Below are 24599 nucleotides of genomic sequence, written 5' to 3' on the forward strand. Positions count from 1 at the left end.
CACACACACACACACACACACACACACACACACACACACACACAGAGAGAGAGACAGACAGAGTGCACTAAAGTTCTGAGTCAGCCTAGGTGTTCATCAGCATGACTGGGAACAGAATGTATGGTTCATGTGCAATGTGCACAGTGCAGTAATTCAATCACAGAGAAGAATGAAATTATGCATTTTAGGGAAAGTGGACACAAATAGAGACCATCACATGAAGTAAGATAACTTGGACTCAGAAAGACAAGTGTCACATGATATCTCTCATTTGTGGATCCTAGATTTCATATAGATACTCAAAATCACAAGTCTCATTTGTAATATCACAGCCCCGCCCACTTATACATGAGATTCTAAGCCACGGGGACACTGCAAGCACAAAGCAGCAAGCCCTATAACTCAGCACCTATCCTAGTTGCTGGTACATACTGTGGCTGAAGCATTTAGTAAAAGTAACATAAATTTTCCTTCAATGTTTATAGTTAGGACTGTTCTGACTATAGATCCCAGCAGTCTTTAGCACAGGGCTTTTCTGGACATTTCTCTCCTGGCTAAAAAGGTTGACCTTGCCTTTAAAGGATATACTTGGCAGCTTCTCTTGGGCACCACTGAGTCCCAGGGCACTGCTGTCTGCTTTGGGCCCCTTTTTAAGTTATAAAAGGGTTATACAAACACAAGCTCTGCTACATTGTATACTGAGCAAGTGGCACCTAGACTATGGATGTTAGCCAAAGGACGACTCTTGTCCCAGGCAGGATAGAGAACCATTCCACTCTAGTTACTACTCAGAATGGCATGACGGTTGAAACTCATAAATTATTTATGGGATTGTCAATTTAATTTTCTTCAGGCCAGGGCTGAGCTCAAATGATGAAAACCATGAGTGAGAAGACCATAGCTAAGAAGGAGACTGCCATGCAATTTATCAATAAACAAAATGCAATGTAGGCCAGGGGTATGGCTCCATGGGAGATAACTTGCCTAGCATATACTAGGCCCTAGGCTTAATCTCTAGCACTAAACTCTGTGTTTTTGCACACCCATACACACATAACACATATATAGAAAAGTAGAGAGTGCACCAATGTGGAAAGGCTAGAAGAAACCACAACTCAGCAGTATTGCTTTTTCTTAAAATAAACAAGAGGTGGGTATGAGTATGGTGTGTCATGGTAGAAGGACACAGAGTGCAGCAGGCCACAGTAGAAAACACACAGACTTCACATCAGACAGACTTCTCTTTAATGCACCTTAGGCCAACAGCAATGGATAAACTCAGACAAACTTGTTTAACCTGTCTGAGCCAGTTTCCTCATCTGAAATACAGACAATAATGGCTATTTCTAAGAGCTAGGAGAATCCACAGGAAGCCCAGAGTCAGGCTAGGAACAGGGATGGAGCTCAAAGTGCTTGCCTACTGCGTTCTATCACCAGCACTGGATAAAACCAGGCAAGGTGGCTCACACCTGTAATCCTAGTTAGGGTGCTAGAGATTGGAGGATCAGGAGTTTTAAGATCATCCTGGGGCACAAAAGGGATTCAAGGCTGACCTGGGCTATACAAATGTCTAATGCTAAATAAAACAAAGATGGGCTTAGTCAGATGGCTCAGTGGGAAAAGGCACCTGCTGTTAAAATTGACAATTTGAGATCAATCCCGAGGACCCACATAATAGGAGATGACTAACTCCAAGTTGTTCTCTAACCACCAAGTGTACCATAAACAGACATCCACACAAGTAGATAAATGTAATTTATTTAACCTGTGTTTGTTTAAAAGACCAGAGATGGAGCAATAAGAGCTCAGGACATGATCATGGTCATGACTATCACAGCCTCAGAGCCAGTACCATTATCAACATCACTAATAACCAAGACTAAGAGTTACTTCAAAGTATCAGGCACTTATCCACAGCCAGGGCCTCCTATTGGAGCTTCACAGGTAAAAAAGCATCAGCACTGTGAGGCTCAGCGTCTTGCCCAGGGTCCTTTAAGAACAGCTGATGTGAGGCAGAGGGAGACTCTGACTCACACAGACAGCTCCAGAGATAACCAACCTCCTGATCGCAGAAAACCCCATCACAACTATGGCCAAACCAGAAGGATGCCCAGCCCCACCCTCTCCTTCAGGATACAGAGGGCTCCTTGAATATTCATATTCTCTCTTGTACCCTCTTTTATTCTCCTCAGAAACTGAGGAGGAAGTGAGAAGGAAGCACACGGTTAAGACAAACAGCAGATAATGGAAGCCACGCCCAATTTACCTTGACACACCAGAAGAGCCTTGCGACAATCATCCATGCTGAAGCCCAGCTCCTGCAGTCTAGCCAGCTGTAACTCTAGGAAACAATTTCATACAGATTACTCCACAGGCTGATTGAAGGGATGACAAATACCGTTTCCTTTCTTGAGGCATAATGAACTCTCAGTGTAGACCTCTAACACGTGCACCTTGGACTTTTCTGTCATTCCCTTATGTTTTGTTGTTAAGAGTGGAAAGCTATCATTTAGTGGGAATAGCATTGCTTGAGTTTTCAGAGGAAAAGTCTCAATTTTTGAAATTAAACTTGAAAGTAAGCCATACAATTCCACAAGGAATTGGAGGGGAAACCCACCTATAAACTAGAGCAGTTACTATAGGGTATTTGTTTTTTAAATAAAAAACAAACAAAAAAATCATACTTATGGTTTACAATCATACTTAATGACAATTAGACTATGAACAATTCAACTGTACATAAGAAAATTGAAAAAGGTGAAGGGGACAGGGGATGTTACCAATACGGTGAATAATTTCCAGCACCAGAAAGGCTGAGGCAGGAGGATTAGCATTAGTTTGAGAACAGCATCATGTATCATGCACGATGAGAGAATATGAGCATTACTAAGATGACTGGTGGGTTTCCAATTCACATACCCAAGACAGGATCTAAAGTGTGTCTTGACCCTCCTCTGACATCCTCTCCAATTCCAGATGCCCCTGGCAGACTATAGCTGATGGAATCTGCCTCCAAGGCTGCCGAGTCCGGTGCTGCAGCACTAGCTTGCTCTGGGATGGATTTTGCAATGGCAAGAAACAGCTGAACATCATTATAGGAGAGTCTGATATCCAGGGCTTGTAACTGAATCTAATGGAACATAAAAAGGTAGCGATGGTTTTTAAAGTTGCTATTGGCTTTGCGCCCACATATCACTCAAAACATAATTCCTACTTTATGTTCCAGAAGGCCAGATATCATTACAACCTTCTCATTTAAAAGACTGCTAAGATCTTGAAATTAAGCAAATGATGATGAGGGACTCTATCTCAGCCATCATATAATAGTCACAAAACTGAATGAAATTAAAAACAACACTAAACTAGGATTATTACTAGAACAATTAATACTGCACAAGATAGGAATATAGCTAGGGGTGAGGATCATCTATTGGTAACATTTTACTAATCCATTTTACGTAGTACCATTACATTTTTTTTTAAATTTCTGAAATAAACTGATCAACTGTGATGGGTAACTGTCAATTTAACACAACCTTTAATTTCTTGGAGAAGAGTCTCAGTGTGGACCTGACATATTGCATTGGCCTTTGGACATGTCTTAGGGAGTGTGTCTTAAGTTAACTTACATGGAAAGACTCAGCCCACTGTGGGTGGCACCATTCCCTAGGCAGGAGGTGCTGATGTGTGTGAGAGAAATCAAGCAAGAAAGCAATTACGAACGCACTCATTTCTCCCTGCTCTTGACTCTGGATATGATATGACCAGCTGTTTGAAGCTTCTGCCTTGACCTTTTTACAGTGTTAAACTGTAACCTGGAATTGTAAAATGAAATAGCCTTTTCTCCTCTAAGTTGCTCTCCATCAGGATATCTTATCTCAGCAACAGAAGTGAAACTAGAACACCAACAAATTGATCTCTTTGCCTCCTATATTGCCAGCACTCAGAGACAAAGGTAGGAAAATCAGGAGTTCTAAGCCAACATCAATAATAATAGTAACGCTAATATATTATTTTTAATAAAAATGACAATGAATAAAATCTTTTCTTTATTCAAACATAGTCTTACTTAGTCAAGTGCAGAACCAGCACTTCTGAAATGCACAGCTCCTCAGAGGTAAGCACTCCACTGTACCAGTGAGGGCAGCACAGATGCTTCGAGCAGGCAATACTACAGTGCTGCAAAGGTCTGTAGGAAGCCTTATTCACTCACTCAGCTTTTTCTAGTGAAGTACTGCTGAAACTGAAAAGCAACAAGACTTTCTCTATTGGCTCCCCATGATCCAAGTGAACTGATTAATCACTGCTCTCTTATGGAAAAAAACCCCACAGAATGCCTGGCTTAGAGAGATGGCTCAGCGGTTCAGAGCATGTACGGCTCTTCCAGAGCACCTGAGTTCAGAACCCGTACTAGGCAACTCACGACTGCCTATAACTTCAACTCTTTTTTCTGGCCTCTGTGAACATTCACACACACACACACACACACACACACACACACACACACACACACACACACACGAAACAAAATCTTTAAAAGAAAGCACTATCAAGAACACCAGTTTTAACCCTCCCTTACCTGGCTTCAGCTTCTGCTTCAGTTTCCGCTTCCCTGAACGCAGTGAGACCTGCTTCTGCCCTAACTCAGCTTCTGGACCTGCAATGCACTCCTCCTCTGCTGGCTTATATCCTATCTGCCCCAGACTCCTCAATCCTGCAACACTCTATGCACAAGGAATATTCCTACCTATATTGCATTCTGCACAAGGAATATTCCTACCTATATTGCATTCTGCTTTCTGTCAACTTTTACAGAAATTCAAAATGATACTAGAATTTAAAGTCTTCTATCCTTGTGTATACAGTAAGATCCTAGGTGACATCACATTTACTTTACATCTACTGAGCTACCTACAATGGTGCCAGACTGAGTGCCAGTGCAGGGAACCTATGGTGCATCCATGGATTGGGCATGGCTCAGCATTACCTCTAGAACTGGCGGGAAGTCTTCACTGTTGAACGCATCCAGCAGCCCAGAACTATTCTGGTAAGAAGAGTTCCCTACTAGCTCCACTTGAATTTGAACCGGATCCACAATTGAAAGAGCAGTATCCTGCTCATTCCCAAGTCGGCATGAAAACACCTGAAAATGAAACAGTACAACAAAGATTACAGCTTGCCTAGGAGACTCTAGAGCTTAGCAGCACCAGTCTCAGGAGCAATCAGCCACTCTCCTAGGACCTGATCAGCTACTGAAGTCAATACTGTGAAGATCCGGGGCTGCCACTGTAGCCTGTGGCCAAGAGTAGATTCAGTGCCTCACCTGCAGGAAAGTATTTCCATTCATTCACAACAGCTTACATATCTCCTGCCCTTTGATTCAATAAGCCCACTTCTCTCTAGAAATTAGCCTAAGGAAATAATTTCACTAATGATTAAATTGGGAAAAAGAAAAAGCAACCAAGGTTTCACATCGACTTGGTGAAACAGCTGAATCACCTAAAGAAGGAAGTGAAAAGTCAGAGCCCAAGTGACACACCCACTCTAACCTCAGCCTGTGAGAGGCTGAGGCAGGAGGATCACAAGTTTGAAAAGACTGTATAGAAGACTGGTATGATAGAGCATGCCTTTAATCTCTACTAAGAACAGCATATCACAGGTAACATAAAAATACAGCCTGATTAAAAAATTACAAAGCTAGGTATGGAGATTCTTGCCTATAATCCCAACACTTGGGAAGCTGAGCCATAGGACTATAAACTAAAAGTCAGCCTATGCTACATAGTGAAACCCTATTTTCAAGTGAAAATAATAATAATAATAACAACAACAATAATAATAAATATAATTATAATTATATAATGATGACTTTCTTTTAAAGATAAGATAGAACACACCAAAAACAATAGAAATTATATATTTTATAGGAATTTTCCCCTCCTTTCAGAATTTCCTAGTTTTAAAGAGCATTCATTATTGAAGCTGAGGAAAAAGTACATAGGAGTCCATTACATTAGACCTCATACTTTGTAGACAAGAGATATTCTACAATGCTAACAAATAGATATGCCTCAGGGCAGACAGGAGGAAGTAGGAAAGAGAGGCTCCCACTTGGGGGCCAAACCGAATTACTGTAGTGGTCAAAGGAGCATGGACGAAAGTAGAGACCATTCATTTGAAGCTACTCATCTCCCTAAGAGCCTCTATCTTCATGGGGCACTTCTTAGCACTCTGGAAACCAACTACATTCAAGATTCAAGCATTATACTTCATCAGTTCCCTCCAGTGACCTACGAACTAAAATCTGGTTGTACCACCTAAAAAATTGGGGATCTCAAATATTTTGCCACTTCATTTTACTGAGATGTTGGGACAGGAAAGTTTCATTTTCCTTTTCTCTTTGGGGGACTTCAGCTATACAAAGCCCAATGGTACTAACTTCTCCTTAATCAATTACCACAATGCCTCAATCAATACTAGCCTTGTCATGCCTATAAAGCAGATGACCTACAAGTCCATGGTCAACTCCAACATCTGAACATACAGTTCCTTGTCCCAAATTGAGCTTTCTTCACCTTACAGAAGCAAGTGGTCATGGAACGGATCACTCCTCACCCCCATTTTACTCAGCTACATCTGAACCCCGAGGGAGGACTAGACATGAAATGAGTAACCGATTGGAAGGGACTCAAGCAGCTCAGCAAACATTCCACTACATGGCGAGAGGAACATGCGCTAGGATCCCTGAGTTAAGAGCATCCCACAGAGATGGCTTCTGCCTTGTCCCCTGTTGTCTCGAAACTTAAGAAACACAGTGAATGCTGCTTAATATTGTGTATGACATATCCTGGTGACAAATGGTACTCAAATACAAATTTCTTCCTTCATAATAATCACATCAATGTCAGAGACATGGTTCTTTAGGTCACACATGACTCTCCAGAGCAGTACTATAGATCATATATTTCTGAAGGGATGGATACCATATAAAACCCTCACCGCCTTTTCTCAGCAGGCCTGCCTTATCTCAGGGCCATGGCTCTTCACAGGACTGTATTCAGTGTGAGGAAAGAGAATTAAAGTCAAGAATTACTGCCTCAGCTTTGCAAACCTGTAATCGAGTTTTTCTAAGATTTTAGAGGGAAAATATTTGTTTTCCTTTTTCCTTCAGAGGCTACACAAAACCAAGTATCTGGTAATCCATTAATCAATCCCCAACTGGATCTCACTTCTAAATCCTCCATGAGAGATCATAAAGAAGATGTAGTGCAAGATGTTAACTTGGCATATGCTAAGGAGCCCTGTGGCATATGTATTTCAACATTGGTAAGAAATACTGCATAAATCCTGGCTAGAGGAGATGAGACATGCAGAGCCAGACCACCCAACAAAGTACTAATGGAAGTGGGAACTAAGAAAATCTCCCTGACTAATGTTCGGAGAAAGGAGGGTATATAAGAAAAAGTCCTGTGTGTTCATAGCCTTGCACTGGAGGAGAGAACACAGGAGGGTGAGCTACCAGACTGAAGGAGAAAGCAAGAGGCTCTTTACTGAACGATGTTTCCCTAAGAAGAGCTCAGGAGGCCATGATAAATATGATGGCACTGGTCTGTAATCACAGCTACTCCAGTGGCTAAAGAACAGAAGAATCAAAAGTTCAAGGCTAGCGTAGGCAACTGGGACAATCAAAATAGAAAAAGACTGAGCTGAACAGGAATGTAACCTACCTCAGTTAATAGAGTGCTTGTCTAACATGCACAAGGACTTAGGTTTAATACAAAGCAATACACACATACACACATATACTCCATTACACATATTATATATCCATATCATATATAAATCATACACATATGTGTGTATAATATATATAAATTATAAACATACTTTATATGTATATCATATATACTATATATGTACATATATATAAATTATACACTATGTATCTGCATATAAATTATATATATACTTCATTATACATACTATATGTCCATATCATATAAAAATTATATACATATATCATGTGTGTATAATGTATATAAATTATACTTTATATGTGTATCATACATAGTATGATACATTTATAAATTATACACTATGTATCTACATATAAATTACACATATATACTATATATTATATACATATATATCTATTAAAATCATATAGATGCACTATATATCTGTGTATGTAAATTATACTGCATTATATATGTGTATATACATTTATAAATTATATACACTACATATTTCCATATATAAATTATAAAACACAACACACTACATATATTTTATAACTATGTACATATATACTTATATGCATATAATTATATATTACACACATATACAAACATTTATAAAGACAAGAGTCTTGAGTTTTTTCCCAGCCCTACTGACTCAGAAGCGCTGGAAAATGGGACCAGCAAACAGTTTGACATAAAAAGGGAATCGGGTGGAGATGTAGCTTAGTAGTGAAATGCTTGCCTCAGCATTCACAGGTCCTCAGTTTCATTCCTAGCACTGGAAGATAAGCATTCAGAAGGCAAACAAATACTTTTCCAGATGCTTGTCTCTGGTGCACAACATGCAATGCCATGGTGAATACACAAACTTACCTCAATGCCAAACAAACTTCCTGAAAAGGGGCGATCAACAAAGCGGGGCTTATAGGTGAGCACTGTGGTACCTTTCAGAATAATGGCATTGGTATCAAAGCAGGACACATCTTCAACAACCACAAACTCTGTGCCTGCAAAGGACAGCATCATTAGTCAAGGCAAGCATCAACAACTGTTCCAACACAAGTGGCACAGCTGTACCCGGTGAGAATACCAACTGTTCACTCTCCAGTTCAGTTCTCAACATCCTGCCTCACGATCATCCCACACTTGGAATCTGGAAAGCACAGCTGAGCTAAAGGAGCAGGGCCTAGCAGAAAGATCAGAATTAGCTCCTCTTTTTGACCTGAACGTTCAAGACGACGGAGAAATGACATTCCAGTGATTGTGGGAGGCCCAGAAGATCCTCAGAAGTTAAGAAGGATTTCCCAAGCTGGAGAGATGGCTCAGAGGTTAAGAGAACTGGCTGCTCTTCCAGAGGTCCTGAGTTCAATTCCCAGCAACCACATGTTGGTTCAGAAACATTTGTAATGTGATCTGATTCCCTCTTCTGATGTGTATGAAGACAGAGTACTCATATATATAGAATACATGAATAAATAAATCATAGGAGAAAAAAGAGCATCCCTTCTCCAAAGGACTTTTAGAATCCAAGCAAAAAGTCACATGGGTTGGTCAGGCAGCACAGACCATCACAAGAGTTTGGCACAGCTCTTCATGCTGCCCACAGGGGTGCATACCACTGATGTCCAGCTGCCACTGTTAGTAAGCGCTGATAGCTTTTTGATCATTTGTGTCTAAAAAACTCACTCAAACTGGGTTTTCATCAAAAAAACAAAACAAAACAAAGCACTATGAAGCTAGGTGTAGTGGTTTACACCAACAATCCCAGCACTTGGAGACAAGTTCCACGCCAGCCTGTGATACAGTGAAACCTGGAGAGAGACAGAGAGAGACAGAGAGAGAGAGACAGAGAGAGACAGACAGACAGAGACAGAGACAGAGAGACAGAGACAGACAGATAGAGACACAGACAGAGACAGAGACAGACAGAGACACAGAGAGACAGAGATAGAGACAGACAGACACAGACAGAGACAGAGACATAGAGAGACAGAACACAGAAAAACACTTTATTCATAGCACTCAGAAGACAAAGCATGCAGGTCTCAGTGCCTGAGGTGAGTCACACTAGAATCAATCAATCACCTGTTACATTGACCTTGACCTCCAGGTGCCTCTCATTGGACACGGGGAGGGAAGACCGTTTGGTGACTACTCCACTCTTAACGGTTTTAGGAAAAACAGCAGATTCACTGCTGGCATTGCGGTGGCGTGCAGGAGTGACATTTTGTTTCTTAATGTCACTGGGAGTGTGCAGGAAGTCATGGACCAACAGCAGCCAGTCAAATATGAGAAACACACGGAGATTGTTGAGAACAACAGTGAAACAGGAGGAATCCTTCGTAGATCTACAAAAAAGAAGGCAGAAAAAAACAGAATTGCAAAGAGAAATACGGATTTAATCACCCCCTAGTCCTTCCTCAGGCCCCGCAATTAGCAGTTCAGTGTTATTCTTCCGTTTTTATGTTTTTCCTGTTTTATCCAAGGTGGCCTCAAATGCCTGGATTCAGTGATGCTCCTCCTTCAGGCTGCTGTGTAGCTGGAAATTCAGGTATGCAGCACAATGGCAGGCCCCATTCCAGTGACTCTTAAACTGACAGCTTTGAGTTGGAAACACTGTGAGCACTGCTTTATGAGCACACAAAGGGTAAGCCTTCTGGAGGCTTAAATGTTCTAAAGAATTTATTTTATTTTATGTTTGAGTGTCTTGCCTGCATATATGTCTGTGCGACATGGACATGCCCAGTACCCAGGGAAGTCAGAGAGGGCACTGGGTCCTCTGGAACTGGAGTTACATACAGTTTTAAGTCACCATGTGGGTGCTTGGAACTGAATCCAGGTCTTCTGCAAGAGGAACAAGTACTCTTAATCAATGAACTAACTGCTAGCCCTTTGCTGAAAAAAATAAATATAAAAATAACCGAGGACTATATTTAAGAAGGCAAGATAGCAGTGCCCTTAACTAAGATGATTCTACAACAGGCATTTGGCAGTGTCAACATTGTTCGCTGTCTTTAATAATGTTATTATGATTATGACTACTATTATTAATTGAGAGGGCACAATTGACACCTGGTAGGTAGAGCTGGGATGCTCCTAACCATGCTGCCATGCACAGGACAGCCTGATCTGAAATACCAAAGCAGGATACACATCCCAGTCCAACCCAAAAGGTTCAAAATCTGACCCGAGAGCCTTTGGGTGCTCTTTTCGTTTTGTTGTTATGTGTATGGTTGTTGCCTGTACGTGTGTCTTTGTACTACATGTGTACAGTGCCCAAGGGGGCCAGAAAAGGGCCTTGGTCCCCTGGGATAGGATTGCTAATGATTGTGAGTCATCACTGGGGTTCTAGGAATGAAACCTGGGCCCTCTGAAAGCAGCCTTAACTGCTGAGGCATCTCTCCCTGGATATTACTACAAGAGTTTGACTGGCAAAGCCTATGCAAATTCTCCAAAATGCCAGCAGAAAAATCCAAATTCTGAGTTGCTTTTGGCCCTTGGCACTTCTTTTAAGAATGGCCGACCTGCAGTGCTGGTCTAGGGAAAGCTGTAGATCTAGGAGGAAGAGCAGAGGCTAAGACTTCAAGAGACTCTCACTAAAATCATATCACTCTCACTCTGTGTTTATGTTTCCTCACATAAAAATCAAGAGATACTAACACTTAGGAGAAAGCACTAGGCACATAGCAGGTACTCCTCACACATCAGCTTCTTTCCTGACGGGCAGATCTAGGATTGATGAGCCTCTCAGAAGCTCAGGACTGCTTCACAAACACCACATTCAGATACAATTGCTGCCTGGCTTCTTTAGCTACAACTAACCCCAGACACCAATCTTTTAGCCTGAGAAGAGGACATGGGTCATAGATCAATAGTAAGCATCCTAGAATGGAAATGGGGCAGAGGGAAAGGCAGGGGACAAGGACTTGTTTTATAGTCTTCAAGGTTCCCAAGAAAGTCTCCCAGGCCTGGCCTGAAGCCGAGTGTCCTCAGGGCAACAGCCAGCTCTGTCAGCACACTAGCAGCCAAAGGCGGGCTAGCGACAGGTCAGCGCCTGAAGGCTGCACTTATGAAAGCGACCCTGGTTTTGCTGGACACTTACTCACTTCCAGGCCTGTTTGGGAAAGGCTGGCTTAGGGATGGATGTGCCTACGGCTGCTTTCTCTAGTCTCATTTCTGCTAACCCTGGCTCGCTGCCTCTAGTTAAAGGGCATGGCAATACACAGCTCCTTCTCACACACAGCATTTGTCACAGAAACACTCTACCCTTTGTAATGAACAAAAAATGTTGCCCTCCATAAAATTTTTCCAGCCCATTTTGAGGAGAGACTGTCAGAATTCAGCACGAACTGGAAAGTAAGTGTGTCAGACTCTGCTTCTGGAAAATATTTCAAGCCTTTAAACACTGCGAAGTGATTTATATTTGACATACAAAATCCCAACAAAAGGACAATTCTTCCTAAAGCAGTTCACTCCTCTCACTAACAAGGGCACTTCTGCTAGTTCTTAACAAGGTAAGAACTGATTGTTCAGCTGCATGAAATTATACGCCTTTAGTATATATGCAGAACAATACTTTAGGCCTCCTGTATATTAAAGCCATGATGAGGAGGGTCAAAGAGGTGACTACTTAGGAAGTCAAGATTAATAAGAATAAAGCAAATACCAAATTATCCCTCTGCAGCAGGACCCTTCCCTTATGAGAAACATCTTCAAAGACACCCATCATATCCCAAGGCTCCACTCAGCCACTGACAGAGGCCAGAAGGCCTGAGAGTTAAGGGGACTCAGCTTTGACATCAAAGGCCAGGTCTAACTTGTGACTACTAAACTTTTAAGCTGTATAACCTTCCAAGAGTCACCTGGACCTTCCCCAGGTGTCTATCTCTTCAAGTGTAAAAGGGGAGAGAAACTGCCCATGTTTTCAGATCTGGGAGGATTCAACTGGCAGTAGGTAAGGTGCCTGGTCAAGTCAGGGACCAGCAGAAAGCCACTAGTATTGTCACTGTTGGGTATACAAGGGCTAAAATGTCTCTTTTGCTAGGCTTCTTAAAGTCAAGACCTCCTTCCTTCAAAGGCTAAAGTCTGAGCAGCACACTGAAATGCCAGCCATACAAGTACAAGAATAGCCACAAGTCATAGGAATCTCACACAAGCTAGGACAACAGTTCCAGCAGCAGCTTCTGGAGGTGCCAAGTGACTTGTCAGAATGGCTCAACCTCATCCCTGCCCAAGGATAGAGGCATAGGTTTCTCTTTGAATTTTAGTTCAGTCCATAAAAGAGGAACGTCAGTCTCAAAGCTCCACAAGGAAGCATTGCTACGAAGACGAAGACTATCTTGGGGGTAAGGTCTGTCTGACTCTAGACCATCTTCCCTCCCCTCTCTGCCCCACTGCCAGACAGGAAGAAATAATGTTCAGGTCAAAACCACCCTTCTTTCATGCAGACCAAAAGGTTTTTTGGCTTGGGGTTTTTTCCCTTAAACTCACATAATTTCTTCCTTCCCCAAGCCACTTTACAAATTAAAGCTTACAAGGAGGTTGATTTTGAGGATCTGGCTCAATGCCAAACTCCTTTTTTTTTTCCTTTTTCTTTTTCTTTTTCTTTTTTTAAAAACAACAGAGCCATCTTTTGGTGAATCCATATACTGCAAGTGAGCAGGGGCTGTTAACACAGCATAGTGCTTGCTGGTGAGTGCCTGTGAGCCTGGACTGCCTACCTTCACAGTTTCTCTTTGATGTTCTAAAACCACAGGGACTTGGCCCATTGGCCATGAAATGAAATATCACCATAAGGAAAGGCAGACTTAGGAGCCAAATGTGGGGATAATCCCAGCACTGGGGAGGTGGAGGCAGGAAGGAAACCTTGGGCTACATAGTAAACTTCAAGCTACACTGGGCTCCACAGTGAGTCCTGTCTGGGGTGAGGAGAACAGGGTGGAGAACAACATAGACAGACAAAGGAAGGCAGAGCTGGTGTCTGCCTCCACTACCTGAAATGCAGTTCAATCTGAATGGAGCCCTGGGTGGCGCTGCTGCTCTTGGAGGGCTGAAAGATACAGTTGAACACATTGGTCATGCCATGGCTGGGCTTCAGCCCAGAATAGCGGGTGTCAAATGCCATCATAGAATGGGAAACCAAGTTAATGGACTTGGTCTGGTTGGAAAAACTCTCATAGAGCAGCTTACATTTCTTAAAGTCAAATCTGAAAGGGAAGAAAGCAAAGGAGAAGTTAAACACAATCCTACCTTATGAAATGAAGTTCTGGTGTGAAACAAGACTGACATCATCAAGCGTACCAGAGTACCATTCAATCTGAGATCCTGAACTGGTTTTGTTCACAGGGCACTCAAAATGTAGTCAGTGGCACTGCCTTAAACCTTTTCCAGTCACAGAGAGGAGATTACATCCATAGGAGTGCATGAGGAATAATAATATACCCAATCTATTATATCCATTTACCTTAATGATTTACCACCCATGTCCCATCCTAGGCTAACAAAGCCATGTGTTAAATCATAATCCCCAATGGATATCCAGGGTCTCTTTTGACCTTCATCTGTGAAATTATAGCTTGCCTGAGGCTTGTCTCTCCAGAGTCGGCAGGCACATCTATGTAAGACCACTACAGCTCACTGGAAGCAACATCCTACGCGCTCAGGGAAGTAAGAAAACTGACCCAGCAACAGCAGGTGTATCCAGACCCACTGTCTTTTTTGGAAAGAGAAAGTTGCAAAGAGCGATTAGGAGTTGCTCAGTACCATTATGATACACACAGAATCATTCCGCATTGAAAAACTCAAGGTACAAATCAAAAGAGTAGCTGGCCCCCAAAAATGCAGGTTCACCATGGCATGGCTCCCCTCAGCTGATCTGGGAGCAGGCCACACAAGCTTTGAACAGAAAGACATGACAAGTGAGAGTGCTTCAGACAGGCCTTACTAGCCTTGACACCCCATTTTCAAATGTGACCCAGCTTTCCAGCCATATAACCTAGGGCTAGTAAAATAAGTAAATTCATAAATAAACCAACAACAGCAATCTATCTAGAAAACTAGAGCATCAGCTGCCCCACGTAGAGGACAAGGGAGGGCTTTCAGGGTAAAAATACAATGCATGCTTCAAAATCCCACACTGTGTTCCTACACCACAGAATTCAACTAGCCATCACATACCCATAAAGGAAGCAGTTGCTATGTTGCTTCTAGATGTTTCCAAGTAGGGAGCTCAGCCCAGTGCTGCCAATTTTCAAAACAGTTCTCATTCATATTTTCTATCTGTCTGCTATATCTGTCTGAATTCTCTCTGCTTTAAAACACTTATCCACAAGGCAGTCACCAGTGGTACTCTGCCCACAACTGTGTCAAAATTACATAAACACAGGGCAAGGTGCCCCATTCCCCACTCCTTAATACTAGTGGGACCATACTCCAGCTCCAAGTGTCCCAGAGCACTGAGGCTAGTCCAGAGCTCTTTATGTTTCAATCTGTCCTGTATGTGGGGTACATGGTTCTTACAAGAGTTAAGCAAAGCCTTACCTGGCTAGGGAGCCAGTGCCTTCTTTTCCTTTTGGATCCTTGAGCTCCAGACTCACGTTCACCATATCAATGAGGAAGCACATGCACGTGTACACTTCTCCACTCAGCACAGTCTGTGAAAGGAAAATACTCGTCAGTCCTAGAGTAATGGTGCCAACCTGAAAAATGGCTCAAAGATAAAGAAATCTATTCCACTGGCTGTCCCACCACTGCTCGCTTCTGCTCCCTGCATGCTTGGAGGAATATCCACATAGGTGACCACCAACTGAGACTGACTACAAGCTTGGAAGAACACGCTGGCAGTCGTACTCACGTGAATCCTTGGATCCTGCAGATCATAAGGCCGCATGAAGTCTTCTATGGGCTCTCCCAGGTTGTTCTCTAACAAGCCACGGATCAGCTTGTATTTATACAGATCCAGGGAGCAGTGCACAGAGGACAGACTGCCATGGACAGATATGTCTGCAACAGTGTGGCTTATTTCTCTATGAAAAGAAAGGAGGCCATGCTCACAAATAAGTTACTAACTGCTTTGGCACAGCACAGACAAATGTAAGGCTATAATATAATGTCTATTATCAACCAGTTAATCTCAAATTTCTAATGGCAAAAGCAGTCATGTAGCTCTCATTGTGCTTAAGGTACACACAAGGAATGCATTGTGCCATGCTCTAACTACAAAAAAGGTTTTAGCTCCCAAATGTGCAAGGAGAAAAATCCTCAAATCTAATGAGCTAGGGATATGGCTCACTAAAGCTTGTCTAGCACACATGGGCCCAGGGTTCCACCCTGAGCATGCCAAATGAGTATATACAAATAGGTGTATGTGTGTGTGTGTGTGTGTGTGTGTGTGTGTGTGTGTGTATGTGTGTGCATGCATGTATATATGTGTGAGTGTGTGTGTATATACATACAAATACATATGAGCTAATTAATGTTTTCTTTATTTCATATATATGGATGTTTTACCTGAATTTGTGTCTATATACCACATGTGTGCAGTGCCTGTAGAGTTCAGGAGGGATCATATGTATGTAACTCCTGGAAATGGAGTTATAAGTGGTTTCCACCTACCATACAGGTACTAGAAATTGAACCCAGATTCTCTACAAGAGCAACCATTGCTCATAAATTCTGAGCTTTGTCTCTAGCCACACATTTTTAGTTTTTTTTTTTTTACTTTTTGAGACAATCCTCCCACTTCAGCCTCCTGAATTGGGGTTATAGGCATAACACCCCACACCAGGCCTAACTAGTCTAGGAACAAGAAAAATCTCAGCCAGGTGTGATGGCGCACGCCTTTAATCCTAGCACTTGGGAGGCAGAGGCAGGCGGATTCAAGGCCAGCCTGGTCTACAGAGTGAGTTCCAGGACAGCCAGGGCTACACAGAGAAACCTTGTCTTGAAAAACCAAAAAAAAAAAAAAAAAAAAAAAAAAAAAAAAAAAAAAAAGAAAGAAAAATCTCACAAGACTCAAATAACTTAAACATTCCAGTTGGGGAAATTGCAACGACCAGATGTCCAGCGATTATCTCCAGCTCCCAAAGTAGGTGGAAAAAGAAAGAAGCCCCCCCCCCCCATCCCCCGCGCACCCTCCCAGGATGGGTAGGGAGAACAACACTCATTAGGAGAACACCTGACAGATTTCTAGGAACACTTGTGGTGAGATTGAAGATGTGCAGGGCTCCAGAGCACACATGTTCATGCTAGGACTAAAGCTCTCTGCCTCCCATGGCTGCAACAAGCATCCTGAGTCCTCCAGACACTATGTCTGAACACATGAACTCAAGGGCTGGGTTTCTAGTGGAAAATGTACATAGCTATATTTAAAGAAAGAAAGAGAAAGGGAGGGAGGGAAGGAGGGAGGGAAGGAGGGAGGGAGGGAGGGAGGAAGGGAGGAAGGAAGGAAGGAAAAAAGACAGACAGACCTGTTCTGGGGCTGGAACACAGCTCGACGGTAGGGTGTTTGCTTAGCATATACTGTGACTCTAGATTTGACACTCAGAACTGCCAAAAATAAATAAATTTGACTTGCCTTCAAGGAAAAACCTATGTACAATAGTCTGTTTTGTATGGTTTTGATTAATGAATTGGAAGTGGGGGTAAGATGCAAGCATGCTGAGTGCAGGTATCCAGGGAGGCCTCTGAAGCTGGGGTCAGAAGGTTATAGGCCACCTGGTACAGGTGCTAAGAACCGAACTCAGGGCCTTTCAAAAGAAGCCCATGCTCTTAACCACCGCCTTATCTCTCTAGTCACACACGTTAGAGTTTAAAGAGACAAATAATGCCATCAACAAAGGACAGCAGGGAAGCCTACCAAGTGGTAGGCTCGTGGGTGGGGAGCAGACATCTACTGGAGTCTCTCACTGGGCTACAGAGCCTTGCCACCCTACATAGCACACAGGAAGTGGGAGAAGATTACAGAAGTGAAGGACAAAAAAAGCACTTTTTAAAAACCATTGCTTGCAAAGAAAATCAAGAGTTCAATTTCCAAATAAGAAGTACTTAGGATGGCCAAGCCAGGCTAGCCAAATAGAGCTCGTGCAGAGCGTTTCTGGACAGCAGCCAGGGAGCTCTGAAATAACAGGCTCCAGTGAGACAAACACCCCAGCGAGCTACACCTCAGCGAGCTACACCCCAGCGAGCTACACCCCAGCGAGCTACACCCCAGCGAGCTAACACCCCAGCGAACTAACACCCCAGCGAACTAACACCCCAGCGAGCTACACCCCAGCGAGCTAACACCCCAGTGAGCTACACCCGAGCGAGCTAACACCCCAGCGAGCTACACCCCAGCGAACTAACACCCCAGCGAGCTACACCCCAGCGAGCTACACCTCAGCGAGCTACACCCCAGCGAGCTAACACCCCAGCGAGCTACACCCGAGCGAGCTAACACCCCAGTGAGCTACACCCGAGCGAGCTAACACCCCAGCGAACTAACACCCCAGCAAACTAACACCCCAGCGAGCTACACCCCAGCGAGCTACACTGGAGTAGTCAACTGGAGAGCAATGGAAAATGGCATCAAGTTGAGTCACCCAAACCTGGAGACTGAAAATGGCTAGTAAGCCCCAGCCAAGTAGTCCTCATTACAAGTATCTTTTATTTGGGATTTGTTTATAAACTTTCATTTGTGTATGTGCATGTGTGCATGTGAGTGCAACTGTTCATGGAAGCCATAAGAGGACATTAGATTCTCCAGAGCTGGAGTTACAGATAGTTGTGAGCTGCCTAGCATGTACAATAGGAACAAAATGTGGGTCCCCTGGAAGAGCAGAAAGCTCTCTTAACCACTAAACCATCTCCAGACTCAGCAAATCTCTTTCATTGCTATCTAGCTACTTTCTATCTTTCACTGGAGTCAAAGTGCAAAATGCTGCTTTCTCTCAAACCAAAGAAACAGAGTGAAAGATGTCATACTGCAATCGTTGCTTCCAGTCCACATGCATGGACTGGGAGTGAGCCAGACAAACAGGAACACTCCCTGGACCACAACCTTGCTAAACACACAACCAGCCTTTAGCACTGAGCATAACTCTGCTGGGCTAGGATCATAAAGTTTCCCAGGCAGTTATAGAGCCAATGAGAACTAAATTGCTCTATAACTGCCTGGGATTTGCAGTTTTGATTGCTCTGAACTACAGACACAAGCTTCCTACACATTAGGATAACTACAAGGTGAACTGGGATAGACCCCTTAGTCTTTCAGTGGGTTTCCTGGTGTGGTAAGGGCAAATTTGCACCTGGGCTGCTATACAAAGTAAACGGACCCCAGAGTGTCAGCAGCAGCAGGTCCAGAGTCCATTGCACTTGGAACACTTACTCCCAATGTCCATCCTTTCTAGACACCTTGCTGGCCCTCTACCTCCCTATCACCACTGAAATCCATGCTAATTTCCAACATTTTCCTCTTTGACCCCAAGGCAGGGTTTTGTATCATCTTGCATCACAGTTCCTGAATCAAACACTAACTTAAAGCTATCTACCCACCTGCCTGTGTCCCTCAACAACACTTAATCCCTGTGACAACATCAGTCTCTCTCCCATCACAGAAGCCCTTGTGAATAGCACATAGTAAGGACTCAATTAACATTCACTAAGTAAAGGAGTGTGCTTCTCCTGACTTACCTTATAGCACTTACTTCCAAGCTGCTAAGATTCTACTTACATGACATTCAGATAAAACACTCACTTGTCCAAATTCCTCTCCACCTGCAATTTTAGCCTGCAAGGCTCAGTTAAAAGACTTCCTCCTGTCTGTCGCACAAAATAGGAAGGGAAGATCAGGTCCCCACTACTGTTTTCTGAGGTTTTTGAGCCCTCTCTGGGATGTCTCTCTGCAGCAAAGATGTCCATGTCCTGGAGATCCACAACAATGCAATCCAGCAGGCAGACATGGTCTTCTACAAGGACCCAAAGGAAAAAGAAGTAAAGACAAGGGAGCAAGCAGAAAAAGCTGGGCCTGAGCAAACTTAAGGACCAGAGTCAGTTCATTCTTCCTTTGAGAATCAGAAGCAGCTCTGCACTGCTCAGAAGCCTCGCTGTCAAGGCCCTGACGATAGCCTCTAGCACCAGGCCATGATTCTATGTGTTTCTCTTACCACTGATCAACCCAAACCACCTTCACCCTTGCCTACACCTCCACAAAATATCTTCCAGGATACTTTCATAATTCTACTGTGGCCCTCAGAAAGCTATTCTTTCCACAAAACACCTGGAAGGGAAAGAAACAGACTGAAATGTTCTCTTTCTCTGGAAACTTCAGTAGCTACGTTTAATCCAAAACCCTGCAGAACTCCCTGCAAACGCCTGGGAGGCACTACAGAAGCCCATAACCCACTTTTCTGACCTCATCTAAGCCATTTTCCCATTTGATCTCCAAATCCCGGGCATCTTCCAAAAGGCCACAGTCCTTGAATCAAACACTAACTTAAAGCTATCTACCCACCTGCCTGTGTCCCTCAACAATTAAACATCCCACTCTCTTTGCTTCTTCGGCAGCCTCATCAGTACCATCACCTTCCCACCTCTATCGGGTCCTCAATTTTCTTCTTTTTCCCACAACATATACTATAATCTATCAATATTTATGCTCATCTAATATCTACTATCTTAAACTCTATCTAATATTGAGATGTCTAGTATCTTTCTCCTGTAAGCACCATACTGGGCAAGCATACCTGAGGGGATACTAATGTACTGGGGACAGTATTTAAACACCTCGCCTTAAGCAGAGGCTTAATAAAGAGTTCTTGAATGGACAGTTGCACTAACAAGTATGTAAAACTTATCAGAGCTGGGCAGATCTGTGACAGAGGTGTAGAATGGCAATGTCATGGCCTCAGAGAGGCCTCAGGGAGCAGCTGTGAAAGTGGAGACATTTTGAAAACCACGGCCTTCATCCAAGACCAAGTACCACACTGATGAGTGAATTTTTCTTACAAAACATCAGCTGGATAGGAGAAATGATGCTGGAAGAGATAACTTCCTGTAAGATACTCCAAATCTCTCTGTGTATGTTTGTACATATTCAAATGTGTGTACATCTGTGTGCAGTGCCCATGCACATTCATTTGTATGTGGAGGTCAGAGGTCAATGACCTGTGTCATCTTCTTTAATTGTTCTATACCTTATTTTTTGAGCAAGGTCTCTCACTCAACCTGGAGCTTGCCAATTCAGCTAGACTAGCTGGCCAACAAGCTCCAGGGATTCCCCCCGACTCCACCTTCACAGTGGTGGTATTACATGCACGTGCCTCTTTACCCAGTGTTGTTGTTACTAACATGGGTGCTGAGGATTAAACTGCAGTCCTCATTCTTTTGTGCCAGTATTTTACTGACTGAGCCATCTCTCTACCCCCTCCAAATCTCTTCTTGCAGAAATCTACCTACATGTCAATCTGGCTGCATGCCTAATTGTCACTATTTTAACCACTTACAGACTGGCTCATGGCACCCCTCCAAGTACCACAGCACCTATCACAGCTCAGGGACAGAGTCACATCAGACAACTGTACTCTTCCAAAACTTATTGCCCAGCCCTACCACTTGCCAGCCACATGACAAGCCAAATTATACCATCTGTCTAAACCTTTGCCCCTCTCTCTGTGAGGGGAGATAAATCTTGAGCAGGATAACACAAGGGTAAGTCCACACAAACATGGCATCAGGTTCACTGGTGTGTTCAAGAAAATGCCACAATTATGAACGAAAGTATCTTTCATGAACACAGCCATTACTCTGTTTGCTTGCACCTCTAGTGCTGTGAGGTCCTACAGGGAGTCTACCAATCCTTGGGCAGATCTTGCACAAGCACCTGCCATTCTTCGGTGCCCACAGTGCATTGGCATTGAGCTCATCACTGCCACCCTTACTCATGCCTCCTTCCCAACCAAGGTCCTTACTTTCCAATACAGCATCCATCATGACATGCTAAAAACTCCAGAGCCCAGATTAGGCCAAGGTTCAGAATGACTGATTCTTACACATTAGGGCAGGCTTAGAATAACTGATTCTTACATTCACAAGAAGGGTACAGGCACAATCCCAACAGAAAGGCAGAGGCAAGATAAGAGGTCAAGATAGCCTAGGCTACATATAAAGCCATGTCCCAAAAAGCCCACAGAGAAAAAAGAAATCTAAAACAAGACCATTCACAACAGACCTCTCAGAGTAATTTTGTATTTCTCTGTCCTTACACCCTACACCTCATTGACACTAAGGTTAGTGTCTTGATTTGGAGAACTTAACAGTGTCCTATAAGAACAGGATCTGGAAAACAGCTCATGAGGTCACAGGACTAACTGGGCTATCACCATCTACTGGGAAACATCTGGACCAGTATGAATCCCACAGACAACCAAAAACCTCTTTATTTCTATTGCATCTTCTAATTCAATCTACTTTAGAAGTTACAGAAGACTAAACCCACCTAAGACACTCATGCCCCCAAAGCAGCATGAGGCCTGATATTCACACAGATGCTGTCTCCTATCAGCCTCCACAGTATCAACACATTCCTCAGAGCTCCCTGAAAGGGCTTCAGGACAGTCCCCAGCTCTTTCCTCTTCTCTTACCTGGACTGCTGGAACTTTGGTTAACAGGTGGCACAGCCTGCTGCCCACGCTGTTTGATGGAGGCACTGGGTACAAAGTCACTCTTCAAGCTCCCAAGGCCCACTCCTGAAGGAGGCATCATGAACAGCCCCTGTACCTGGGGCCCTTTGGGGTCCTCTGTGCTTGTCATTTTCCTCATACTGTGTTTCGGGGTACCTGTTGGAGAAGCTGAAGGCACAGATTCCTAGGAGGAACAAAAGAAAACTAGAATTGCAGAGATGAGGGGGTAACAATACCTTCAACCAGCTCAGAAATTATATCCTAGTCCCTATGTTCTCAAAGAGCCTAGAGACAAGAAAGTGAGGGCCATGACACTTACCACCACACACATGTCTATAAAAATGTTACCAAAGATTCCATACCTACTGAGAACTACAGCAACATCACAAGAAGACAGTCTTTGGCTCAAGAACAAATTCCAATTTCTGTCAAAGTCAACCAAAGGAAATCTCCCAGCCATATAATATATTTACTGCTTTGGGGGTAAGGAGGGCTTACTGTAATTTAAAAAACAAAATGTATCTAGGAGACTATAGATGTGCCCCAGGTATTAGAATGCTTCCCTAGCTTGCAAGAAGCCCTGGGTCCAATGCCCAGCACCAAATAAACTGAATGTTGTGGCACACGCCTGTAATCCAAGTGAAGTGGAAGGATCAGAGACTCAAGATTATTCTCAATTACACATCAAGTTCGAAGCCAGACTGGGATATAAACAAAAAGTACCTAATGGTAATACGACTGCAAGAAGACACTTGTGCTTTCTAACTTCCTATCTCAGTAACCACAGAAATGAAACAAAAGGCAAGCAGAGAACCCTAGCCGCCTATGTCAGATTTATATACAGAGTACAGCCAGCCCCGGGACTCTCCTGAAAAGACAGGCCGCTTTCGATTTATATACAGAGTACAGCCAGCCCCGGGACTCCCCTGAAAAGACAGGCCGCTTTCGATTTATATACAGAGTACAGCCAGCCCCAGGACTCTCCTGAAAAGACAGGCCGCTTTCTTGCTGAGTGCTTTGGCTGACTGCAAGTGGAAATGTTGATTCCACGGAGTGAACTTGTCACTGGCGTTTTCAACTTCCCTGGGTCTGCACAACCCCTCAGAGCCCCGTCTGTGTGTGGCTTCTGCGTTGTGAGACAGCGCCTCTCACCCACCACCAGGACCCTCCCTGGAGCATGAAAAGCATGGCTCTCTGGTCTTGCATCAAGGCTGACTCCTCAGCTTTGGGAAAAGTTGAAAAGCCACAGCCTCTGCTTTCTGAACAGTAATGAAAACTATCAGCAACGCAAGCTTCCTGCATTTTTTCTACGGAGCATTACTAGGCAAACGCTACCATTTAAATGTTCCCATAGTAAAACTGCCCCAGTACTATATTTAAACTCCAGAGAGTTTGTTACTCTTTTATTTGACTCACTTCTACATCCTCTCTGCTGTTAGTTTAAATAAATCAATAGCTTGAGGAGATCAACCCAAAGCTTTTGAATGACTCTGACTATGATTTAAGAAACTATGGTTTAAGCAAAAGCTATGGTTGAGAAAAAGAAAAGGCAAACATGTGCCAGAATCCAAACATGTCCTCAGTAAAACAGGTTTTAGAGGAAACTGTCGCACATGTAAGAGTCATAAAACCTGGGGATAGAGGGCACCAGTGCTCCAGGGATCTACATGTGCCAAGGCAGGAGTATTTGCTGTTCTTGGGCCACTCGACATTGTATTAGACACACCCCACACGGGCAAGAACATCAACAGGCAAGTGTAAATGCAGAGCATAAGAGGAAGTATCAACTCAAAGCCCATCCATCAGCACTGAGGTCAGATGAGCTGAACTGCATGCTAAGTGCACCAGATCACAGGGATCTAGACAAAAGACACACTCCACACAGCCTTATGGAATTCCACTCAACAACCCTGAGCCTGTAAGGCTGCAGCTTTCCCGGGATTTCTGAATATAAAGTGAGGTCATTCAGGAAGTACTGGCCAGGACTAAAAAGACTTTTAATATAGGCCTTAAGAAAGGCTTTCCTGGGCTGGAGAGATGGCTCAGGGGTTAAGAGCACAGACTGCTCTTCCGAAGTTCCTGAGCTCAAATCCCAGCAACCACATGGTGGCTCACAACCACTCGTAACGAGATCTGATGCCCTCTTCTGGAGTATCTGACGACAGCTACAGTGTACTTACATATAATAAATAAATAAATCTTT

The 24599-nt window shown here is 43.5% G+C and overlaps 1 protein-coding gene across 7 annotated transcripts in view; it reads right to left on the minus strand.

The window, feature by feature from the left end:
* Positions 1-24599, minus strand: part of Vps13d (vacuolar protein sorting 13 homolog D) — a 234091-nt gene that overhangs the window by 148034 nt on the left and 61458 nt on the right. For all 7 annotated transcript variants that reach the window (XR_004121180.1, XM_031379407.1, XM_031379404.1 and 4 more), the window contains 10 exons: positions 22358-22580; positions 19474-19684; positions 15592-15763; positions 15279-15391; positions 13733-13945; positions 9825-10087; positions 8613-8746; positions 4988-5143; positions 2920-3130; positions 2267-2341 (listed from right to left, as the gene is read on the minus strand). Coding sequence is in view for 6 of the 7 variants with exons in the window: in XM_031379407.1 (XP_031235267.1) it covers positions 2267-2341; positions 2920-3130; positions 4988-5143; positions 8613-8746; positions 9825-10087; positions 13733-13945; positions 15279-15391; positions 15592-15763; positions 19474-19684; positions 22358-22580 (1771 nt within the window). In the remaining variant the exon portion in view is untranslated. The remainder of the gene's footprint in view (positions 1-2266; positions 2342-2919; positions 3131-4987; positions 5144-8612; positions 8747-9824; positions 10088-13732; positions 13946-15278; positions 15392-15591; positions 15764-19473; positions 19685-22357; positions 22581-24599) is intronic.

The sequence above is a fragment of the Mastomys coucha genome, unplaced genomic scaffold, assembly GCF_008632895.1.
Source record: "Mastomys coucha isolate ucsf_1 unplaced genomic scaffold, UCSF_Mcou_1 pScaffold18, whole genome shotgun sequence".
Classification (NCBI taxonomy): domain Eukaryota; kingdom Metazoa; phylum Chordata; class Mammalia; order Rodentia; family Muridae; genus Mastomys; species Mastomys coucha.